At 48.9% G+C, this 20,661-nt stretch overlaps 1 protein-coding gene across 13 annotated transcripts in view; it reads left to right on the top strand.

The window, feature by feature from the left end:
* CLEC16A (C-type lectin domain containing 16A) overlaps window positions 1–20,661 on the top strand; it is a 205,279-nt gene that overhangs the window by 139,622 nt on the left and 44,996 nt on the right. For all 13 annotated transcript variants that reach the window (XM_023529618.1, XM_023529616.1, XM_023529617.1 and 10 more), the window contains 3 exons: window positions 15,876–16,027; window positions 18,284–18,488; window positions 20,182–20,349. In XM_023529618.1, the coding sequence (XP_023385386.1) occupies window positions 15,876–16,027; window positions 18,284–18,488; window positions 20,182–20,349 (525 nt within the window). The remainder of the gene's footprint in view (window positions 1–15,875; window positions 16,028–18,283; window positions 18,489–20,181; window positions 20,350–20,661) is intronic.

Here is a 20,661-nt window from a genome sequence, read left to right on the forward strand (position 1 = left end):
CCAAATCTTCGTAGATTCATTCCTCTCTAATGAGCACTAACTTTCTTCATCCTGTTAGTTTCTCATAAACTTACTGTGTCTTTGTCTAAAAAGTATAAAAACAGTGCCTGGTTCGATCATTTCTTTAAGCCCTATTTTACTGTGGTTCTTCTGTGCGCATATATTAAATTTGTTGTCCTCCCGTTAATCTAGTCTTGTGCCCGTTTCATTGTTTTATTATCGGTTCAGCTGTAGGAACTCCGGCAGGGTAAAGGGGGGGGGGTGGGATTCTCCCACCTTCTCACCAACAGCAGCCGAGGTGACACACAGGCATTAAGGTTCCCACATTGAGCCAAGAGCCAAGAGCGCGTGCGGCCAGTGCACCCCATTCCTTCCAGGTCAGGGAGCTCCCAAGTCCCACGTCACCAAGGTTTCCTGAGAGAGTCATCGGCCCGTGCGCTTCTAGCCAGAGATGAAGTCGGGCCGTTTCCCACGGTCCCCCACAGCGGTCAGCGTCTCCTCTTTCTCTGGTTTCCTCTAGCCACAAGCCACATGTGGCTCTCTCAATTTCAATTAATGAAAAATAACAGTAAGATTAAATCGAGCTAAAGATTCTGTTCCTCAGCCCAACTAGCCTCGTTTCAAATGCTCGGTCACCATGTGTGGCTAACGCAACAGAGGATGAAAATTTTCATTTTATTTCGTGTTCGTTGAGACAGCAGCATGTGGCTGGTGGCTCCAGGACTAGACAGCACAGAACATGGGCCGATGGCGCCTTCAACACAGCGAGTCCTGCTGGGCAGCACTGTCTGGTGGGTAGGGGTAAAGTTAGGAAACAGGAAAAGCACAAGTTTTGAGATCCTTCAGGAAGAATCCCAGCTCCATGTTTTTAACCCTGCTGAACCTCAGGTGTCCTCACCTGTGGCCAGGAGGCAGGTGAAGCAGTGGTGATGACAAGAATGTTTACTAGGCACCGACTCTCCTTATTCATCCGTAGTATCTGGGAGCTAAGTACTGTGATCACCCCCTGCTTACAGATGGAAAAGTGGAGGCCCAGAGCCTGCATCGTGGGTGAGCACCCAGCCCATGGCAGAAAGCAGAAACAATGGGGCTCGTGATTCTTGTCCAGCCAGAGTCGCATCCGGGGACCTGGCCATCTTCCTCCCTCTGCCTGTGCCTTGCTCTTATTTATTAGTGGACAACCTGACATAAAGGTTCCTTTAGCTCTCACATAAAGAAAGCAGTGCCCGCCTTTTCTTTTCTTTCTCTGTGCCCGGGACATATGACTCTGTGGCATCCTAGCCCTGCAAACGCGCGCCGTGCATACGCTCGAGCAGGCGCGGGCTTCTCAGTGCAGGTCGCGCTGTAGCAGGGAGGCAGGTGCGCAGGGCACTCAGCTCCTCAGAGTCTGGGCTTCACCGCCACAGATCATTTCCTCCTACTCTTCTGCCAACGTCTCTGTCTCTCTTTAATCTTTTCCTTTCTTTCCCTGTGGGTGGATTTTCTCTGCCAAGAAATCAGCAAGCAGCTGAAGGCAGCGATGTTCACGCAGCCCGGCCAAAGCGAAGTCACCCCCAGCTCTTGCTCTGAACGCAGCTGAGTTTTAGCAGAGGCAGTCAGACAGCATCCTGTCTTAGCGCTCGTGGTCAAAATGTCGTGATGTCTTAAGACAGGCAGTCAAACATCATTCTCCCGGCTGGTTAGGATTCATCTAACTTAGTGTAGTGTGTGACCCACAGGATCTATCTATGGGACCGGGGTTGGGTTTCAAGTGTATGGAGGAACTTAGACCTGACTCACAATGGGTATTTCCTGCCTGGGGCCCTGAGAATTGACCTTACTGAAAGTCACAGCAGGGCACAACATCGGGCAAGTAAATGACCCTTGGTGTGTGTAGCGGGGGAAGGTTCTCGCTTTTCTCATCTGGAACCTGCAGCCAACAGTACCTTCTTCACTGTATTGATTTGAGTGCTTAGCACAGAGCCAGGAGCTTACTGAAGTACTCAATAAACTGTAACTGTTATTATTTAAAATTAGCATAGATTTGCAGATGGAACTTTTGAAAAGGTCTTTCTGCAGGATTTGCATATGGAACTTTTCTAAACCAGTCTCTTTATTGGCAGGATTCGCAAATGAACTTTTGTAAAGAATTTCCTTATGAGCAGGTAAAGCATTGCCTTCCCATTGTGTTAGCATAATTTATACAAATAGATTTATTCAAGTTCTTTGTTTATAGTCTGTCTGCATCTACCAGACTGTGAGCCCTATGAGGGTGGGGACCTTCTTTTCCACTCCTGCATCCTTAGTACCTGGGACTGTGCTTGACACATAGCAGAGGCACAGTAAACATTTGTTAAATCGATAAATAAGGAATGATTGGGAACTCTCGTTCATTTGTTTCATATCCTTAGCAAACCCTTTTTCATGTATAGCATAAGTTGCAGTGTGGGTCTTAATTAGAAACTTCCAATTAAAGACCCGAATTTAGTTTTAGTAAATAACCACAGGCAAAAACTTTAGTTGCCATGACAACCTTCCCTTGGTCCGCAGTTCCTGGGCATCTGTTTCTACAACTTGGCATGGCTTGAATAAACAGCCGGTACTGACGGGTCCCCAGCCTCTGCACCTCACCCCCCGCCCCCCCACCAGCCCTCGCTGCCTTGTCACATACTTCGGCCCCACCGAAGGACAGAACTTTCCCAAATTCACGTGTTCTCCCATGTCTCCGGCCCACGACACATGCTTTCCCCTTGCTGTCTTCAGCATACCCTTCAGAAGGCTCTGTGAGGACCCACCGCCTCGAACGACTAAAGTAAAATGAATGACTCCATGGAGTTCCCTTTCTTATTCTTTTCTCGTGAATTTAATAGAGGACTTCATGTTCAAGTTCATTTTTAAAAGAAAAAAAAAACTCAGAGGGAAAAATAGTTGAGATTCTCGATTTTTATCTTGTTTGCAACATAGTTTAGTAATTTAAAGAAGGACTTCTGATTGGGTGTGGAGGATTGTAAAGAGTTAGGCTGATAAGATTTAGTTTCATATTAACCATACCACTTTAAATCATGCTTTGGAAGTTTTGTTCCAGTGCCAAACATTTATTGACACTCCATTTGAGCAGAAAAGATCAGGAACATAAAGCAGGCGATTTGGTGTATGAAGTATACAGCTTTTGTTTAAGCCCAAAGGTATGGCTTGTCTCCACCAGAGGTCTCCCATATTTTACTGTTAATGTTTGAAGTATACTGAATTCCCACAATCTAATTAAAAATCAGACTGCTATGCCGGTAAGCATTCACTCTGTGAACTAATTTCTGCCAACTAGCCATAAATGTGTCCCCTGGTATGAAATTTAGACGTTCTTTCCCATCAGAAAAGAGGCATGTGGTTTAGTCCCAACCTCTTCGTTTGAGAGAGATAAGGAAACTGAGGCCCATCCGGAAAGGTCAGTTGCCTAGACTAAGGCCACGCAGCCTTGTCAGCGCCCAGCCGAGACTCAGACCCGGGCCTCTTCTCACGCTCGGCTCACTGTTCTCACCAAGCCCTGCTTGCTCTTGCTGAGCTGAATTCAGAGAACTTCTGTTTTTCCTAATTGCCAGGTGCCACTCTAGCCCTTCATGAATGTGGTTTGGTCTTCATAGCAGCCCTGGAGGGAAAGAACTGGTACTGTCACCCCCATTTGCTGCATGAGGTCCCTGAGGACCTGAGGGTAGGTGGCAGCATGCAGAGGTGCCACCCCGAGCCATCTGTCCCCTCACCTGTGCTCTTCACCATGAAACTGTATTGCCTCAGCAGGTAAGACCCAGGGAAGGGACAGACGTCGAGGGAAGACCCAAGTGACGGACAAGGGGGAGCTGTTCCGAACAAAGCGAGGCAAGGAGCCTGCAACCCCAAAGGGTTGGTGGAAAATAGGAGGCTAGCGCTGGGCCAGGGTCGCATGCAAGGGGGCATCAGAGGGGAGCCCGTGAGCCCTCTTGAGAGGGACAGTGGCTTGATTCTGCTTGAAGTGCCGCTGTCCTCTGCTTGGCCAATTTCTAGGCTTCTTTCAGGATTCAGTTAAGATGTCGCCCCCTGCAGGAAGGCTTCCCGACCCCCCAGCTGTGTCGAGGGCCCCTCTTCCAGCCTCCTACAGCCCCTTGGTCTTCTTCTGCTGTGGCCATTGTCGCACTTTGTTACTTGTTTGGTCTCCCCACTAAACAGGATGTCCCGAAGGTGCTCCTTGCCCGTCCCTGTGGCCTCCTTTGCCAGGCATATGGCAAAGTGCCATGGAAATGCCTGAACGAAAAGTCTGGGACAGTGAGGGGGACAGTGGTTGTAAGCGGGTCTATCTACAAAGCTGTTTTCTTCCACCAACTGGCCTATCGCAGGAGGAGGGTCCAGGTTAGACATTAGCAGAGAGAACACTCCCCACCCGAGAGGGGCCTCGAAGGCCTACGTCAGAGCCAGTGAGCAGAGTTCTCCCTGCAATCTAGCCAGCCTCGGGGGGTGCACAGACCCCCTGCAGATGCCTGTCGGCACCCACATATGCCTTTTCTGGTGTTGTTAGCGGTATAAACCCTGGGGGTTTTGACACTTGGGGCAAACTCTCTAGCTGGTGTTCTCTCCCAGGCAGAACCCCTCCCTCCCCCACCCAAAAAGGGAGAATTCCCTGGGCAGGATCTGCTCTCTGGAATGCCCGTGTGCGCTTTCCTGATGAAGTGTCTTAAAAAAGAAATCCAAGGGAAGAGTTGGTCCTATCTTCAAGAACCTTCTCTCCAGAGGGAGAAAGGAGACATGTGCCCGCAAGACCCCTGTAAAGAAAAATCACAGGCTTTTTCTGCATCTCATCACATTTGCTCCTCACAGAATCCCTATGAAGTAAGTAGTGTGTCCATTTTTCAGATAAGGAGACCGAGGCTTAGAAAGGTCACCCAAAGCAGGAATGTGTCTACCTCCTTCATCCCTGCGGCCCAGTCCCCGGTACCTAGTAGCCAGCAGGCAAATACTGGCTGGAGAGACAGGTGGCGGAATAAAAGAAGGAAGGGAAAAGCAGGCCTTGATCCAGGCCCAGGTGGGCTTGACCGCATCCTTTGGAGGGGCCCAGAGCAGAGAAATCATGAGGGGCCGGGTACGGGGGCTACGTGGGCTTCTGAAGACCTGGACATCCTCTACCCTCGGACGCTGGGGCTGCTGAGTAGCAGGAAGGAGGGAGCTGACTGAAAGTCATCCTGTGTCAGACCATCTTGCAGTCCATAGTGAAGAGCTTAGGTATTCAAATCTTTTCTTGGAAATCTCAAGTATTCCATTCAGCTGCCTCAGAGTTAGGTAACTTTATTTACTCATGCTAAACAGGGCCATTTTCAGAGAGGAAATTATGCAATGTACTATGCAAATGTGGCATTCTGGGGAGAGCGAGTGTAGAGATAAGTGTGGTCACCAATGCATTATAAAGATCAGATTGCTGTGCCTTCTGTGGCAAGCTGTGTGTCACTTGATAAGGGGATATGCCAGGCTCTACTTGGAATTGCTGCGCATTTGGATTCCGTTTCTGGTAATTACATTTTCACCCGGTTGTCTATCGGTGAACTTTGTTTGGTGCAAAGAAGGAACAAGGAATAAGGCTTTTGCAAGTCACCCATCTCAATGTAGATTTGAGCAGTCACAGAGAGCTGCCCCACACATGTCCAGACATGTGGGGACAGGAAAAGTCATTCTCACTCTTTGTTCTCCCAAGAAGAAAGTCTCATCAAATTTTCCAAGGGGAAAAGGTGAAGACATGGCGGGTTTTCTGGGCTGCATTGTGACAGTCAGTCACATCATTTCACTAGTCATAGCATCTGCATTTTAAGCAAGAGAAAGGAAGTAGCCATGGAAAACCCCTCTTCTGGATGGAGGTGGTGCTGAGCCCAAGCCCAGCACTATCCCCAGCCTGTGGGAACCTGGACAAGGTTCCTGGCCTGCCCGAGCCTTAGGTTTCTCACCTGGAAATGGCACCAGTGCCTTTCCTCTAGTTATTTATTGAGCCTGGGTCATTTAACAGTCATCAAGACACCGACCCATCACACAATATCTGCTTGAATAATGGCTGAATGCACAAATGACAGATTTACCCACCCCTACCAACAAAGCGAGTGTCGATATAGTGTCCTTGGTGGCCCCAGAATCCACTGGGCGACATTAAGATTTTGCAATATTAAGAGGTGCTAGAAAGAGCACTTACGGGTATCCCCCCACATCCAAACTCTTCCTGTAAAAATTCCTTTTATTCAAATTCAGGAACCAAATAGATTTTCACAGCAAGAAAATCTTGTAGTAATCACACAAAGCGGTTATATAAAGAAGACCAGAGACTTAATCATCACATTTGCAGGTACCAGTGATTGCCCGGCACCCGCGTGTCATGCACGCTGCTGTGTTACTGGCGTTGACTTTCACGACAACCCTAGGAGGTCAGTTCCCCCCTCCCCAACATTTCATTTTGGAAAATTTCAAGCATCAATCAGGCGAATGACTTGTACGGTGAATATCCATGTGCCCACCATCTACATCCACCACTGACGTTTTTCTAGTTCTCTTCCTCTATTCGGCCATCAACCCATCTTTTCTTTTTTCTTTTTTTTTTTTTTTTTCCTCTCTTTTTGGTACATTGCAGAGTAAATTGCTGACATCGGTGCCCTTCTCCCCAACTATATCAACATGCATATCATGAAGTAGAGCCATAAAGTCATTTGTCATTTTATTACCTCGGCCTACAGAGGAGGCAACCCAAGCGAAATCAGTGCATGCAGGGCCAACACGACCAGAGAATGGGGCTGCAGCTCCAGGCTGCCAGCCCTCAGGCCTGGCTGGGGACTGTTCCCAGCATGTCTCCAGTGTCAGGTGGGGAAGTGGAGTTGGAATGTGTTAGCAGAGCGTGGAGCTCTAGGAGCCGTGGGTGGGGCCAAGAGGAGAGGTGGTCAAGGGCCAGATCGCCAGCGAGGCAGCCGTGGGGTAGCCCCGGTGACCTTGGTTTAAATCTTGGAACCGAGCACTAGGTCACAGTTTCCCTGGATGATTGGATTTCAGCCCATCTCCTAATATCTACATCCCTAATTGTTGTTCCCCTTGCAAATTCGAGGAACAACACCAGTACATTTTTTTTCCCTTTATTCTTGGCGGGACTGCCCTGTATGCCTGGCACTAGAAATGTGACAAGACCTGCTCTCCATCCAGGAAATGTGCTTTACACCTACCCGTGTGCTGTGCTGGGAAGAAAGGCTTTAGGGAGCTTCAAAGAAGACAAAGTAATTGATTGCTACTTGCAGCAAATAACCTATAAGCTGTTGCTGGGTTGATGGAGAAATGGTTACTTAATTTTCTTCGAAGGATTGATTTGACCGTCAGGAGAAGCGGCAGCCTAATTGAGTGCTGGTTCACACCCTGAGCAGGAGCAACCGGATCTTTTTCTTGTTTTGACTTTCGAATGTCATGGGCTTTGCGTGGAGTCTCCCCACTGATATTAATCAGGCTGGAGAGGGTCTGGGCGTCACTTGTACAAGACCCTTCTCCTGTGGTGGATCCGACTGACCAGGCTCCCTGTCACTCCAGCTCTGCCGGTTGCGTTTGAATCAGCACAAGGCTTCCTTCTCAATGCATTTGGGGTAGCGCACAAGGAAACGTGTGTGAGTAACTTTCTTACGCCCCAGAACGGCTATCATTTTCGTTCTTGTAGTAGATATTGATAGAGTGATGACATCTGGAAGATGGATTGCACTTTCCTGCTGGGCTTCTGATTGACTACCTTGCACCGCCTATGCTTGCCTCTCCCGCTCTGGAGCCCCCCAGAGAGCCTACTGGTGCCCAGTGATTCATCAGTCGCTTCCCAGCCACGCCTAACTGGTCAGTTAAGGCCTCTCCCTTCAGCTGCATCCTGTCATCAGAGAGCTGTGCCACGCTGCTTCTCCCTGGAGTCACCGGTGAGGCTGTGTTCAGTACCGCAGAGTGCCTTCTCTGTCTCACCCAGCTAGTGCCCAGTGTCGGACAGCTCCAAAGGGCTGCCATCCGTCCACTGGTCTGAAGGCTCTGTGAGGGCAGAGGATCTGTCCCTCTATGGTACTGGAAGGGGCCACCACGTGCCCGGCGAAGGAGAACCTTGCCAAGGCCAGCCCAGGAGCATACAGGTGGTTCTGTGTTGTCAGGCACCCTGAGATCAAAACCCCTGGGGTCTGCCTGTGGAGAGCTTGGGTCATGTGACTGTCCCCCCACCAGAACCAACCCCCATCTCTGAAGCAAACGAGGGTCGGTCCTCTTTCTCTGGCCCCACCCGGAGCACAAGGTCCCAGGTCCCGGTCAGCTTGTTCTGGATGGCATGAAGGTCACCCGTTCGCTCTGGCTCTGTCCCTCACCACATTGTTATCCATGATGTGCCCTTGGGGAAGTTACTTGACATCCCACAGTTTGTGTCCTCTGGAGTCAGTGAACCCACCTCATAGTGTCCCAAACATGTCAAGCGGCAGCGCAGCTCCTGGCACACAGAAGCACACGATAGAGATTGGTCATGGTGTCAGCAGCAGTCATAACCTGGTAGAGGCAGCCGGGGGTCCCCTATCCAAAAACTCAGCCCTGGCAATCTTTCAGTACATGGCTTTAGAGAGCCAAAGCTCCAAACAGCACCGGGTCCCCACAGGACGGGGCCACCGACTCCGGGAAAGTTAGCATTCCCCTTATCTTAGCTCACCCCGCAAGGCTGCTGCAATCTCCCTCACTAATCCCTGGCGTGCCTGGGGACCCCTAGAGTAGAGACCAGTCTGCCCCCGGATGCAGAAGGGGCAGGGACCACTACTCGTTACTGGTAAAAGGAGTCACGTGCCTTTCTGATGACAAAGGAACTCTGGTCTTGTCAGCGGTGCAGTCTTCCTGTGGGCCCGGTGTCTTACATCCCAGAGTGAGCCCGCCTTTCTCAGGGAGTCAGTGGACCCTGTTCCCTGGGCCTCCGACCTCTGATTAACAACATGTGCCTGAAAGACGAGGCCGTGTTTACAGAGTTGCTAATCTGCACTCCAGCGGTGGAGGCCCAAGAATTGGCCCTACAGCCCACGGTATCGGATTTCAAAGCGCTGGAACTCAGCTGGCCTAGAAATCTCACTGTGAGGATAAAGATAAAGACTTCAGTGCTGGATGTAGGTGGAGCCACCACTGCCAAGAATTAAATTACGGTATTGGTACCATATTTTACTACGAAGGGATCGTTTAAATACAGCAAAAGTCAATCAAACCCAGTTATAGCTCAGTAATGAGCTACAGCCTGTCAGAGGGAACTGTGGAGGAAGTTTGCAGCCCAGGGCCAAAAAGCTGGTTGTCGAGTGGTCCTTTGCCTCCAGATGAGAGGACCAGAAAACATTAGCATCCCTCCATCCAGTGACAGATACTTCTTCAGCACCTGCCACTGCCCATGCACCGGGCATTGCACCGGGCACTGCACTGGGCACAGCTCCAGGCTGCTCTCAAGTCCTCCTGGGGGTGCAGCAGTGAAGGAGACAGGTCAGGGCCCTGCCTTCTTGGGGCTCACGGCGAGATAGGGAGCAGGCCTCAACCAGGAAGGAGGGAGTAAGTGGAGTGCAGGAGAGGCCAACATGGGTATATGTGGTGGAGCATGACTGGGCGGTGGGGCAGCCACAGGGGTGGGGTCAGAACTCCGTGACCCCACAGAAGTTCTGAGAAACAACCAAAAACCATGAATCATTTTCTCCCTCTGTAGAGGCTTGCTTAGGTTGGAGCCTGCATTTAGAAAGCATGGCTTCACCTCAGGCAGAAGGTTCTGATGAGAGAGTCATGGCCCCAAAAAGCAGGGCCCTTCGTTAGCCACTGCTGCTAAAGCCCACACAGCCTGTGATCGTGCTGCTTGCCACACATTGCACCGGGCACAGCTCCAGGGCAATCTCAAGTCCCCCGGAGGGTCCTGAGGGGATTGGGTCTTAGTTTTATACATGAGGAACCTGAGACTCGGGGGAGTGGCTTGTCCAGAGTCGTACCGGTCTTAATGGCAGGGCTGGGATTCGAACCCTGGTCTCCATGGCTCCAAAGCCCAAGATGCTTTTTTCCAGGCCAAGTCGCCCTGCTTCTGCACGTCAGGGTCAAGTCGCTCTTTCATGCTTTTTCCTTTCCTTCTCCTCTCTCACAGCATCTTAAACTTCTGTTGGAAAATGCTTACACTCCTTTTCCTTCCTTCTGCTAAGCACTGTAGGACCTTTTGTGTATCCCAAATCGCCAGCCCTGAGCTGTTCGTCCAAGCCAGCCTTCCACACTGTGGCGTGCAGCCCCTGGGTGTCGTTGAAAGAATTTTAGAACGTTAAATGTCCTTGGACACAGCACTGATTTACATTGAATTACAATACGTCACTGATGAAATTTCCTATTTCTGAGTAACAAACCATCTAAAATTTAGTGATATAGAAGAACAACTACAGTCATTCATTTTGCTCACAGATCTATAATTTGCCCCCGGCTCAGTGGGAATAGTTCATCTCTGCTGCACGTGGCATCTGCTGGAGTGGTTCAGCTGGGGACTAAAGGATGAACTGGGAGCTGGCAGGTTGGGACTGGCTGTGAGCCTGGGGCCTTGGCTTCTCTCAGCGGGTGTCTCCATGGCGGCTTGGGCTTCCTCACAGCATGGTGGATAGGTTCCAAGAGCATTTTTATGACCTTGCCTCAGAAATCATCTAGGATCACTTCCACCATACTCTCTTTGTCTAGGCAATCATAGAGGCCCACCCAGGTTCAAGGAGAAAGGACATAAACCCCACCACTTGATGGGAGGAGGGTCAAGGTCACACTCCAAGGGAGCACATGGCCATCTTTGGAAAGTATGGTCCATAAGAAAACCCATTTCCGGTCCCCTCTGGTCCTTTCCGTTGCATCATGGAGAATGTCTCTGATTGGTACTAGTTTGTCTTCGAACTTCTCTGAACTCGGGGCTCCCTTTTTATCAGAAGAGCAGTCTTTAGGCTACAACTTAATAAAGTGGTCTTTTGAATCTATTTTCACGGTCACCTTATTTATTCTAAGGAATTCTAATATTTCATTCATGGCAGTGATATGAAGTTTCCTTTTGAAATTACTTCTAGTAGAACAGTGCTTTCAAGAGAAAAATCAGGCACAAGCTCTACCTCACTCCCAAAGATTTACTCTCACATGCGCAGATGAATGAGAATGTTCCATCAGCTGGGGAGCTGTTAAATCTCTTCCTTATCCCCATAGTGGGGGAGGGTGTGGCTCTGAAAAAGAGTGAGGAGGGTCCCTGTGTGTTGATAGGTCGCCAAGACGTGTGGTTAAGTGACCAAACTACAACACAGAGGGTATGACATGCCACCGTTTGTGAAAGACAAGGTGGAAAGAACATACCTACACGCACCCTTGGAAATACATAGTGGATGGATAACAAGAAATTCGCACAGTGGTTGCCTCTGGAGAGACTTAGCATCTGCTGTATAAAATTTCATACTTTTTTAAATGGGAAGATATGAAGGAGTTATCTATTCAAAGTTTGATAAGCTTAATATTTTCAAGTAAGATAGAATGGCAAATCTCTCCTTTCAAGTAAATAAAACAAAGGCAGTACCTAGGACTAGGAGGGACTTGTCACCTCTCCCAGGAGTTAGGTTCTTTTGGGAGGCATGCCACACCTTTGTGGTCCTGGGGAGCAGAGGAGACATCTGTCACCCCACCTGCTCTGCCCGTAGGATGCCTGGATGGAGACTTGGTCCACACAGGTTTTGTGGTCCTTGCCCCAGCATCCCTGCCGGCCCCCGAGCCCCTTGCACAGATCCAAACCTCGTTCTTCTGGGTCTGGTTCCCTAGTCCAGCTCCTGACACCCACGTGTTTGTTGAACTGGGCACCAGAACTCTGCAGCTCACACCCCTGGCCAGTTTAGAAACGTGCACACCTGTGTGCCGATAGGCGCTGTGGGAGAGCCCTCAGCTTCTCGCCTTTTTGAGATGATTATCGCAGCCCTAGGGATCAGGCAGAGCCTGCTGGCCAGCAGCATGGCCCGGCGCTGCTCCCCTCACCCAGGCTGGGCCCGAGAGGACCTGAGGCCCTTCGTGTATGAGTGTGGAAAGAGGTTCACTTTTCTCTTTATTTACTTTTAGATACTCACATAACAGACCTCATTTCCTTTAGCAAAATCGGAACATAGCATGATAACTAAAATGACTTTGACCCCGCACCCTCCATCTCACCTCTTACCCCCCCCAAAAAAAAACCAGGTATCACTGTGCACTCACCAGACATTTTCTTAGATTTTTCTTTTACATCCACATGCTTGAACCCATAGAAAATGTGTAGTATCGTTTTATGTGGTTTCATTTTACAAGAATTATGTTACACGGCGTGTGTCAGGCTGCAAATGCTTTTTCCACTTAACAGTATATTCGTGAAATAGCTCAAGATCTAACTCATTCCTTGTTGTTGCCATATGGCTTTGCACGGAATGAAGAACGTACGCTTTTTTTTTAGGCTCTTCTCTGTTATTTTGGGACATTACAGACCCAAATCCTGCCGCCAACATCCTCGTTTGTGTCTCTTGGCCCACAGATGTGTTTTTCTTAGGAACATACCAATTGCCAGGTCATACGGTGTGAAACTTTCAGTTTTAATAAATAATGCTAATTTGCTCTTTAGAGTGGCTACGTTAATTGATTCTCCTACCAGCAGCATTTGAGAATGTCAGTTTTCGTTTGTCCTCACCAATACCTGACGTCATCAGACATTTTTGTTTTTGCCAATCCATGGGCAGAAGATGGTATCTTGTCTTAATTTTTTTCTCGATTTCTCATGAGAAGGAGCACCTTTGTGTGTGTTTAGTGGCTGTTCCTATTCTCTTGTCTGTGAATGGCCTGTGGGGGCCATTCACTGCTTTATTTGCTGCTTTATTCATCTGTTGCCTCTTAGAGATATTTTGCAAATATTTCCCCTAGTCTAGTTATTTATAAAGTCATTTGTTGTATATGAGTTAAATTTTAATTTCGATGGAGTCAGTTTATCAATCTTATATTTACTTGTTGTGCTGATTCTCATTTCTTCTTAAAGAAGCCCTTCCCTGCCACTAAGGTCATATGGATATCCTCCCACGTTGTCTTCAGACAATTTTCTGTAAATTTTTTTAATAGCGTGCTAGGTCCCACCCCTTTTGAAGTGAGGATGGTGAAGAAAGACCTGGGACATTCAGATAGGCAGCAAGATTTAGTGCCAGTGTATGCAACTGTCACCTACACTGGCCTTCCCTGGCCACAGGCCACTCCTGAGAAGAAGACAGGGAAGCTCATGAGGCCGCCACACATCCCAACATAGCTGCCAGCCTCCAGGTCCTCTCATGTGCCCGAGTCCCTCCTGGTACCTCATCCCCTGGCATGGCTCCCCCTGGCTCAGAGTGACATTCACAGGTATCTGCATGAAGGCAATAGGCAAAATTGGGTTCCATTCAGCAGCTCTTTCCTGGGTCCCCTTCTGTCTAAGACACTGTGACAAAATGACCCCTCTCCCCCAGGCCAGAGCAGGAGAGGGCCAAGGTGGTGAAGGAGTCACCCCACCAGCATCCCCTTGATCTCTGAAGGACACGCCCTTCCCTCGAGTCCTCGGAAGCCGCTGCACTTCTCCTTAACTGCCCCTGAGTTCCGCAGAGCCAGGTCTCCCTCCTTCCCAGACGGTGAAAGTCGCTTTTAGTTTTCTTACGAAATCTCTCACAGGGCTTTGATGTCCCAATTGCATCTCTGATAGTTGTTCCGCTTTGGGGTTTAGTTCTTCCTTTTCCTGTTCTTTGTGGCGGAGGTGGTAGGTCTTTTTTCCCCCGAAGCCCCTGAGGCCGCTGGGCTTTATGGGGATGTTGCCTGCTGCCTGCTAACAAACCCCACGCTCACGACACACCCCACTGACACCCACACCTATGGCCGGGCCTGCTTTTCCAGGTCACACCCTTCGTGAATGTGGGAAAGGAGAAGGCAGAGTTGTCCTGTCTAGAGAGGGGAGGGGAAGACAGGGGAAAGAAAAAGGAAGGATGAAAGGGCTTGCATTTCTGAGAATACAGAATACTAGATGTCTTCCAGTGTGGAACTAGAAATTCTGAATAAAACCGTTTTTAGAAATCTTTTTAAATTATTGAGAAAGGGAGGAAGATTCTCGCCTTAGGTAATAAGAAAGTAGAATCCTAGAGTTCAGCCTGTCTGGTGCTGGTGTTTGCCATCTGTCTTTCCTGGATGGTCATATGCTAAGGAGAAGTGACAGAAACGCGAGGCTGGAAAAGCCAAGAAGATGGACTGGAAGTCATCCCCATGAAGCCGGAACCCCAGATGGAGGATGCTCTCAGAGGATGAAATTGGGGGCCGGGAGCGGGTAGTACCTGAGAGAGGAGAAATGTATCTCAGATCCCTTAGATATAAATGAAAAGTAAAAACGGGGAAAACCTTGGTGAACGCCTGAGTCCAAATTTGTTGTCATACGTGTTCGGGGCCAGAATTGACACCATCTGTGTAATTACCCCCTCCCCCCAATAAACTTAAGCCAAATATTAGGTTACAGTGATCCCGACAGGACTTCCTGGGGTGGTAGAAGTGTTGTACAACCGGAACATAGTAATGCACAACTGTAAATTTACACAAACTATTCTTAAAATGGGTAAATTTTATGACATATAAATTATGCCTCAATAAAACTGTTTAAAAGAAAACCACCTACCGTTCTTCTAAGCAGAGACTTCTTTTAAGGTTTTAGTATATTTCTCTGCACTGTGTTCCTTTGTAGGGATATCTTTTTTTTCTTCTTACATCAAAATCAAGTAAGATATTTATCTTAAGTTTTTAATATGTATTTCAAAAGTACATCTTGAATACTTTCTCATTTTAAAATAATTTCAAGCTATACAGTGGTATATAGAGCAAAAATCAAGTTCTCCCATCTATATTCCTCACATACACATCCCCACCCTCAATTCTCACTTCCCTCCCCATAGGTAACCACTGTTCACAGTTTGGTTAAACATTTTTAAAAGGGTATATAATTTTCCATATGATGGGGGAAAATGTCATTCTCAAATTGTTCCCCTATTTGGAGTCTTTTAGGTTGTTTCCTGGTTCAGCTATTTCTTTTAAAACATGTAGCAGAGGATTCCGTTGAAGGAAACTCAGAGCAGACTGTAGATTTAATGGTCTTATATTACTCTGATGATTTTGTAGCCATCAGGACAGGCACTAAGTTAGACTTCGAATTGGGGTGATTTTGACGTAAGAGAAGGGACCCAGCATACGCTGAGGACCTCATGCTCAATGCTTTATCTTTCTGTTCTCATTTATTGCACCAAACATCTCACGATAGAGGACATTATTCCCATTTTACAAATGGGAAGCCGTGGGCTGGAGGGGCCAAGTGTGTTGCCCAGGATCACACACCGTCTAGTGCAGAGCTTGGCTCCAAGTTGCTGGACACCAGCTTGAGGGCTTGGTGGTTCTGTAGCCGAGCAGGGAACTCTCGCCATCACTACTGATTTTAGGCGAACGCCATCACAGTGCAAACGTCCAGTGGTCTGCAAACAGATTCTCGGTTTGTTGGTTCATTGGTTTGTTGGTTTGTTTTAGCTGCAGTTTGAGTCCCTGACGTGCAGTAAGCATTGCACTGATGCTTTATGTACCTCGTATCTGTCCTCACAAATAGCACTTAGAGACGGCTGGATATTATCCCCATTTTTCAGATGAGAGCTTCGAAGCTCGAGAGGTAAAGAAAGTTGCCCAGTATAACTCAGAAGAGGGCGTCATACCCATGTGCGTGTGATTCCAAGCCTGGGCTCCGACCACCGGGCTCTGCTGCCCGGCAGAGCACGAGGCAGCTCGAGTGTCTCCATCAGGCTGGGCAGCCGGACTCCGCGTCATTCTGCTCCCTGTGTCCCTCCCCCCAGACAACAGCGACCTGATCGCGTGCACAGTGATCACCAAGGATGGCGGCATGGTCCAGCGGTTCCTGGCTGTCGATATTTACCAGATGAGTTTGGTGGAGCCCGATGTGTCCAGGCTTGGCTGGGGAGTGGTCAAGTTTGCGGGCCTCCTACAGGTAAGAGCTGCAGATGCTCTTCTCGGTGGCTGTACACACACACACACACACACACACACACACACACACGAGTATCACCTTTACAGTTTCCTTTTTTTAAATGTTTTTTATTTTTACAGTTCATTTCTAAGGACACAAGGACTACGTTTTATCATTGAAAAAAATTAAACTAGCTCACAGATGCAGGCCAGGTCCTCTGACCAACACCCAGTTTTACACTCCCTTCCCCCCATTATTAGTAATCCTTCCCGGTTCCCTGGTTGTCTGTCAAATGCATAAATAAGTATAACTACATGCTGTTTTTAAAAACCGTACATATACTTGAGAGGGGAGATGGGTGTGTATTTTTTACAGTGTCACATTGAACGTATTCTCAGCTTTGTTTTTTTCACTCAATATGTGTCTTGGAGAGCTGACCATGTCAGCATATGCAGACTTACTGGTATTCTTTTAATAGCTACCCGAAGATATCGAGGCATATTTAGCCGGTGCCTTGCGGCCGTTTCCAGCTTCTTACCTTTACAGGCAGTGCTGCTGCGAACAGAATTGGCCTTACTTCCTTGTGCGCTTCGGCAGGGGTTTCCCTCAGCAGATCCCAAGAAGTTGGGGTGTGCCTGCTTTCAGTATTCAGAGACACTGCCAAAATCCTGTCTGAAATGATCGTTGCCGCTGGCAGTGTGTGAGAGTTCCCTTGTCCTCACCCCCTCTCCAGCAGAGCTGGACTCTAAATTGCCTGAAGCCAAGTCGGGGCTTGGGTTTTCTCATTTGTCTCTGTGATAGGTGACTAATGCCAGCTGGTTTGTTGAACGAAGCGTAGAAATAAAAGAGGTGAAAACAGCTTTCTAGCTCACACTTCCTACCAGACCCCCAGTCCATGAACATCCAGCAAACTCTTCCAGGCCCGAGACTTGCCCTGCTCTGAGGCAGTCCGTGTCCTCGCCGGGCAGGCCTGGCTGCTGGCAGTGCCTTGCTCAGGCCAACCCACATCCGCCTCTCCTCAGCATGATGTGCTGGCACCACGCTGCTCTCCACCCGTGCGTTTGAAGATGCCATCGCAACCTTTTCCCCAGCCTCCTCTCTTTTCAGGATATTTCCATTTAAAAAAATGTCTTTTACCGAGGGTGACACAAGAAACAACTCTATGAAGAATCTTTCATTTATAAAAAGACTTCTATGTAAGCGGTTGTCCATTAGGTGACTTAGTGCTTCTTATTTATCTAGGCTTATGATCAATTTCCTTTAGAATTTAGTGTCAGGAAAGTGTTTTTCTCCCTCAAAGGACTAATACATGTCCTCTCTCAGACAATGAAAGCCACATAAACCTTTTCTTTTGGTGGTCTTCCAATAGCCACTATTTGTCAAGCCGTTACTATGTGCCAACCTCTCCGTTTTAAATGCGTTACATCTCATCTAATCCCCACTGCATCATTTCAATGCAGGTATTATTTCGAGAGAATCTGTGCCAAATTTAATGCCTACGAATAGCAACCATCTTACTTCTTGAGCCTTTTTCAGTGTTTTTCCCGCCGCCTCTAGCATGTCTTGTGTTCATGTCTATCTCCCATCTCAGGCTTTTATCTTAAATCACCTCAAACCTTTGTGGGAAGCAAATTCTTTACACAGAGTCCAGTCTGAGGTTTTAGATTGAATTTGTCGTTACTATACTTGCTATTCTTGAGTTCCTTCTCCACCTGTCAAATGTAGCTGTCTTCAGATATCTGCTAAATTGCCCTCCCCTCTCTTTCTTGGAGTTGGTTTTTTTTTCGGGACCAGAAATTCTTCGGAGACATACAAATGGGTGTCAGCGATGCCCCCTTAAGAAAAACAGGAAGAAAGTGGTCCAATATATCCGAGATCACGCCAGATGGCATAGGAATTTGGGTCTGTTACCAGTGGCTTCTCAGAAGAATTTTGGAGTGGACCATTGGGTTCCCCATGGCCCCTGGAAGAGGCTGGTGCACCTCTTCGTTCCCTGGCTGTCACAAGTGCCACCGAGTACCATACTGCCACCACCACAACCAGCGCCCGCTCCTTTTGACCGCTCTGCTTCCCACGAAGTCTTCTCCCCCTGGGCCTGGCCAGGTTTGTGTCCATCCCCGATTCTCAGGCTCGGGAGGCTGATGATCTCCCTCAGAGCGAAGGCAAAGTGGAAACCAGGGGGCATCTTCTAGATGAGACGTGGGTCCCACAGCTTCTGAGCAGCCGCCCTCCTCCTGAACCTAACGAACCACTTCCTTTGGCTTCCTCCCCCTGCAGGACATGCAGGTGACTGGTGTGGAGGACGACAGCCGTGCGCTGAATATCACCATCCACAAGCCTGCATCCAGCCCCCACTCCAAGCCCTTCCCCATCCTCCAGGCCACCTTCATCTTCTCAGACCACATCCGCTGCATCATCGCCAAGCAGCGCCTGGCCAAGGGCCGCATCCAGGCGAGGCGCATGAAGATGCAGAGGATAGCAGGTGAGTGGCTGGTCCTGACGGAGTGTCCTCTGAGCCCTCTGGGTGCTTCTGCCCCAGAGGGCTAGTTGCGTGGTTCTCACATTGACCTTGAGAACCCCCATGACTCCCCTAGAAGAGGGCACGAATGGTTCAGGAGTTGTGTTTCGGTGAGACAATGGAGAATCTGTTCGGAACTTCCCACTTCCTAGGTGTTTGATATCTAGGGTTTCTGGAGCTGCAGGGAAGAGGAGAAATCTCCTTACTGGGCAAGTGGCCACGCGCAGGCAGGCGTCAGTGTGGGACAGCTGTTCTCACTCCTGTGCACAGATGCTTTCCCGCTTATGTTTACAGAATGCTTCACATTCCTCTGCCGCCTTTAATCCGTAAAACAGCACTTGAGATCTGCAGGGCCCGTTCTGCCCATTTTATAGAAGGGGTAAACTGAGACTTGGCGACTTGCCCGAAGCCACACAGGCAGCTAGTTGGAAGAACCCAGAAGCAGAACTTCTTATTCTAAATCCCGCCCCTTCCCAGCTCTCATGAGACGCCTCCCAGCTTGGTGAGGGGCCGTGACTGATCCCGAAATTGAAAGTCACTTCACATTTCACAGGGATTTGTGAGGAGGCCCAATACTGCCCAGTGTCAGGAAGGCCCCACCTTTCTTAGACATAAGGCACTGCGGTTAGGGTGTTCTGTTCACCAGGGCAGAAGGCCCCACACAATCCTCGGGGAAAAATCATGCTATCAACCCCTAAAATTATAGACACACTCTCAAGATACCAATGCCTTTGAGTTCAGGCACTGATGTTCATTCTGGTGTAGTCTCTGAGAAGCTTCCCACTGGGGGAGGAGGAGAGCTTTCTCAAGGGATTACCTAAAAATAAAGATCGAAAGGCGGGCTTTCTGGACGTGTGGATTCTGATCTTTCTCACACAGGCCCTGTTGATTTGTGCAGGCCCACATCTCATATAGTCCTCATCTTATTTCTCATTTAGTTGAAACTTGGCCTGTGAAATCATTACAGAAGCATTTTGTAATGTGCAAAGTGGCTTAAATCATTCAGTCCTTTCTTTCAAGATTTATTTTTGGAGGGTTTTTTTTTTTTTTAATGTAAAGCAATTTCTCACAGCTGGCATGAAGGCTAAATATTTCATTTGAAAATTGAGAATTATGCCATAAAGTGGCTGTGAGAACTAACACCTTGGATATTTCTTCCATTGATTTTTAAAAGCCCCTCCAAATTGCGAGATCATGAGACTTGTTTATGGAAAGGAGGATGCAATGGTGACAGATAAACACACACTCATAAATAGGCATGCACAGATGCCTGAATCCTCACTCCCACATGTTCTTCCCTATGCATGCATGTATGTGAGCTCTCAGAGCAGAATTGGCCCCGTTCACCTCAGGTCTTGAAACCACACCTGAGTCTGAGCTTTGGCCTTTTGCGCGTGGAAGCCGAGGATCCCAGTTGGAACCTGGCCCAGGTCCATCCGTGAACCCCTCGCCAGGCTGTGTTTTGAGCCTCAGGCGGGACCTGTGGTATCGTGCTGGTCTCCCCAGCTCAAGGCTGCCAGCCGCGTACTTGGCGTCACCCAAGGGATGTGCCCGGGAGAGCCACAGCCACCCTGGCTCCAGCCGCCCCACCCAAAGTCTCGTCACCTCCGCTCCTGTCCCACGCGCTGAGTGTGACCATGGGTTTGTTTGAACATAGCCCTCCTGGACCTCCCGATCCAGCCAACGACCGAAGTCCTAGGCTTTGGACTCGGCTCCTCCTCTTCCTCCCAGCACCTGCCTTTCCGCTTCTACGACCAGTGCCGCCGGGGCAGCAGCGACCCCACAGTGCAGCGCTCCGTGTTCGCGTCTGTGGACAAGGTGCCAGGTAAGCCGGCCCCACCCCGTGTGACTGCTTGGCCCCCTCCTGGCTAGGCCAGGGTGGCGGGGCACGGGGTTCCAGACCTTTCTTTCTGTTGAGCCTGTGTAAGCTGCTTCTCCCTTCTCAGAAATCCAGCCGGTTGGAAGCACCAGATACATTTCTGAGAATTTGTCAAAGTATAGCGTTAAGATTAAATACAAGTCCCGGAAAGAAATGCTGGCTTTCTCTTTGGTGTTCCACTGCCCGGGTTTGGTTTTCCAGAGATTTGTTGGGGATGTGGAGGAACTTCTCAGAATTAAGACTAAGAAGTTTCTTGGA

Source organism: Pteropus vampyrus, unplaced genomic scaffold, assembly GCF_000151845.1.
Source record: "Pteropus vampyrus isolate Shadow unplaced genomic scaffold, Pvam_2.0 Scaffold40, whole genome shotgun sequence".
Lineage (NCBI taxonomy): Eukaryota > Metazoa > Chordata > Mammalia > Chiroptera > Pteropodidae > Pteropus > Pteropus vampyrus.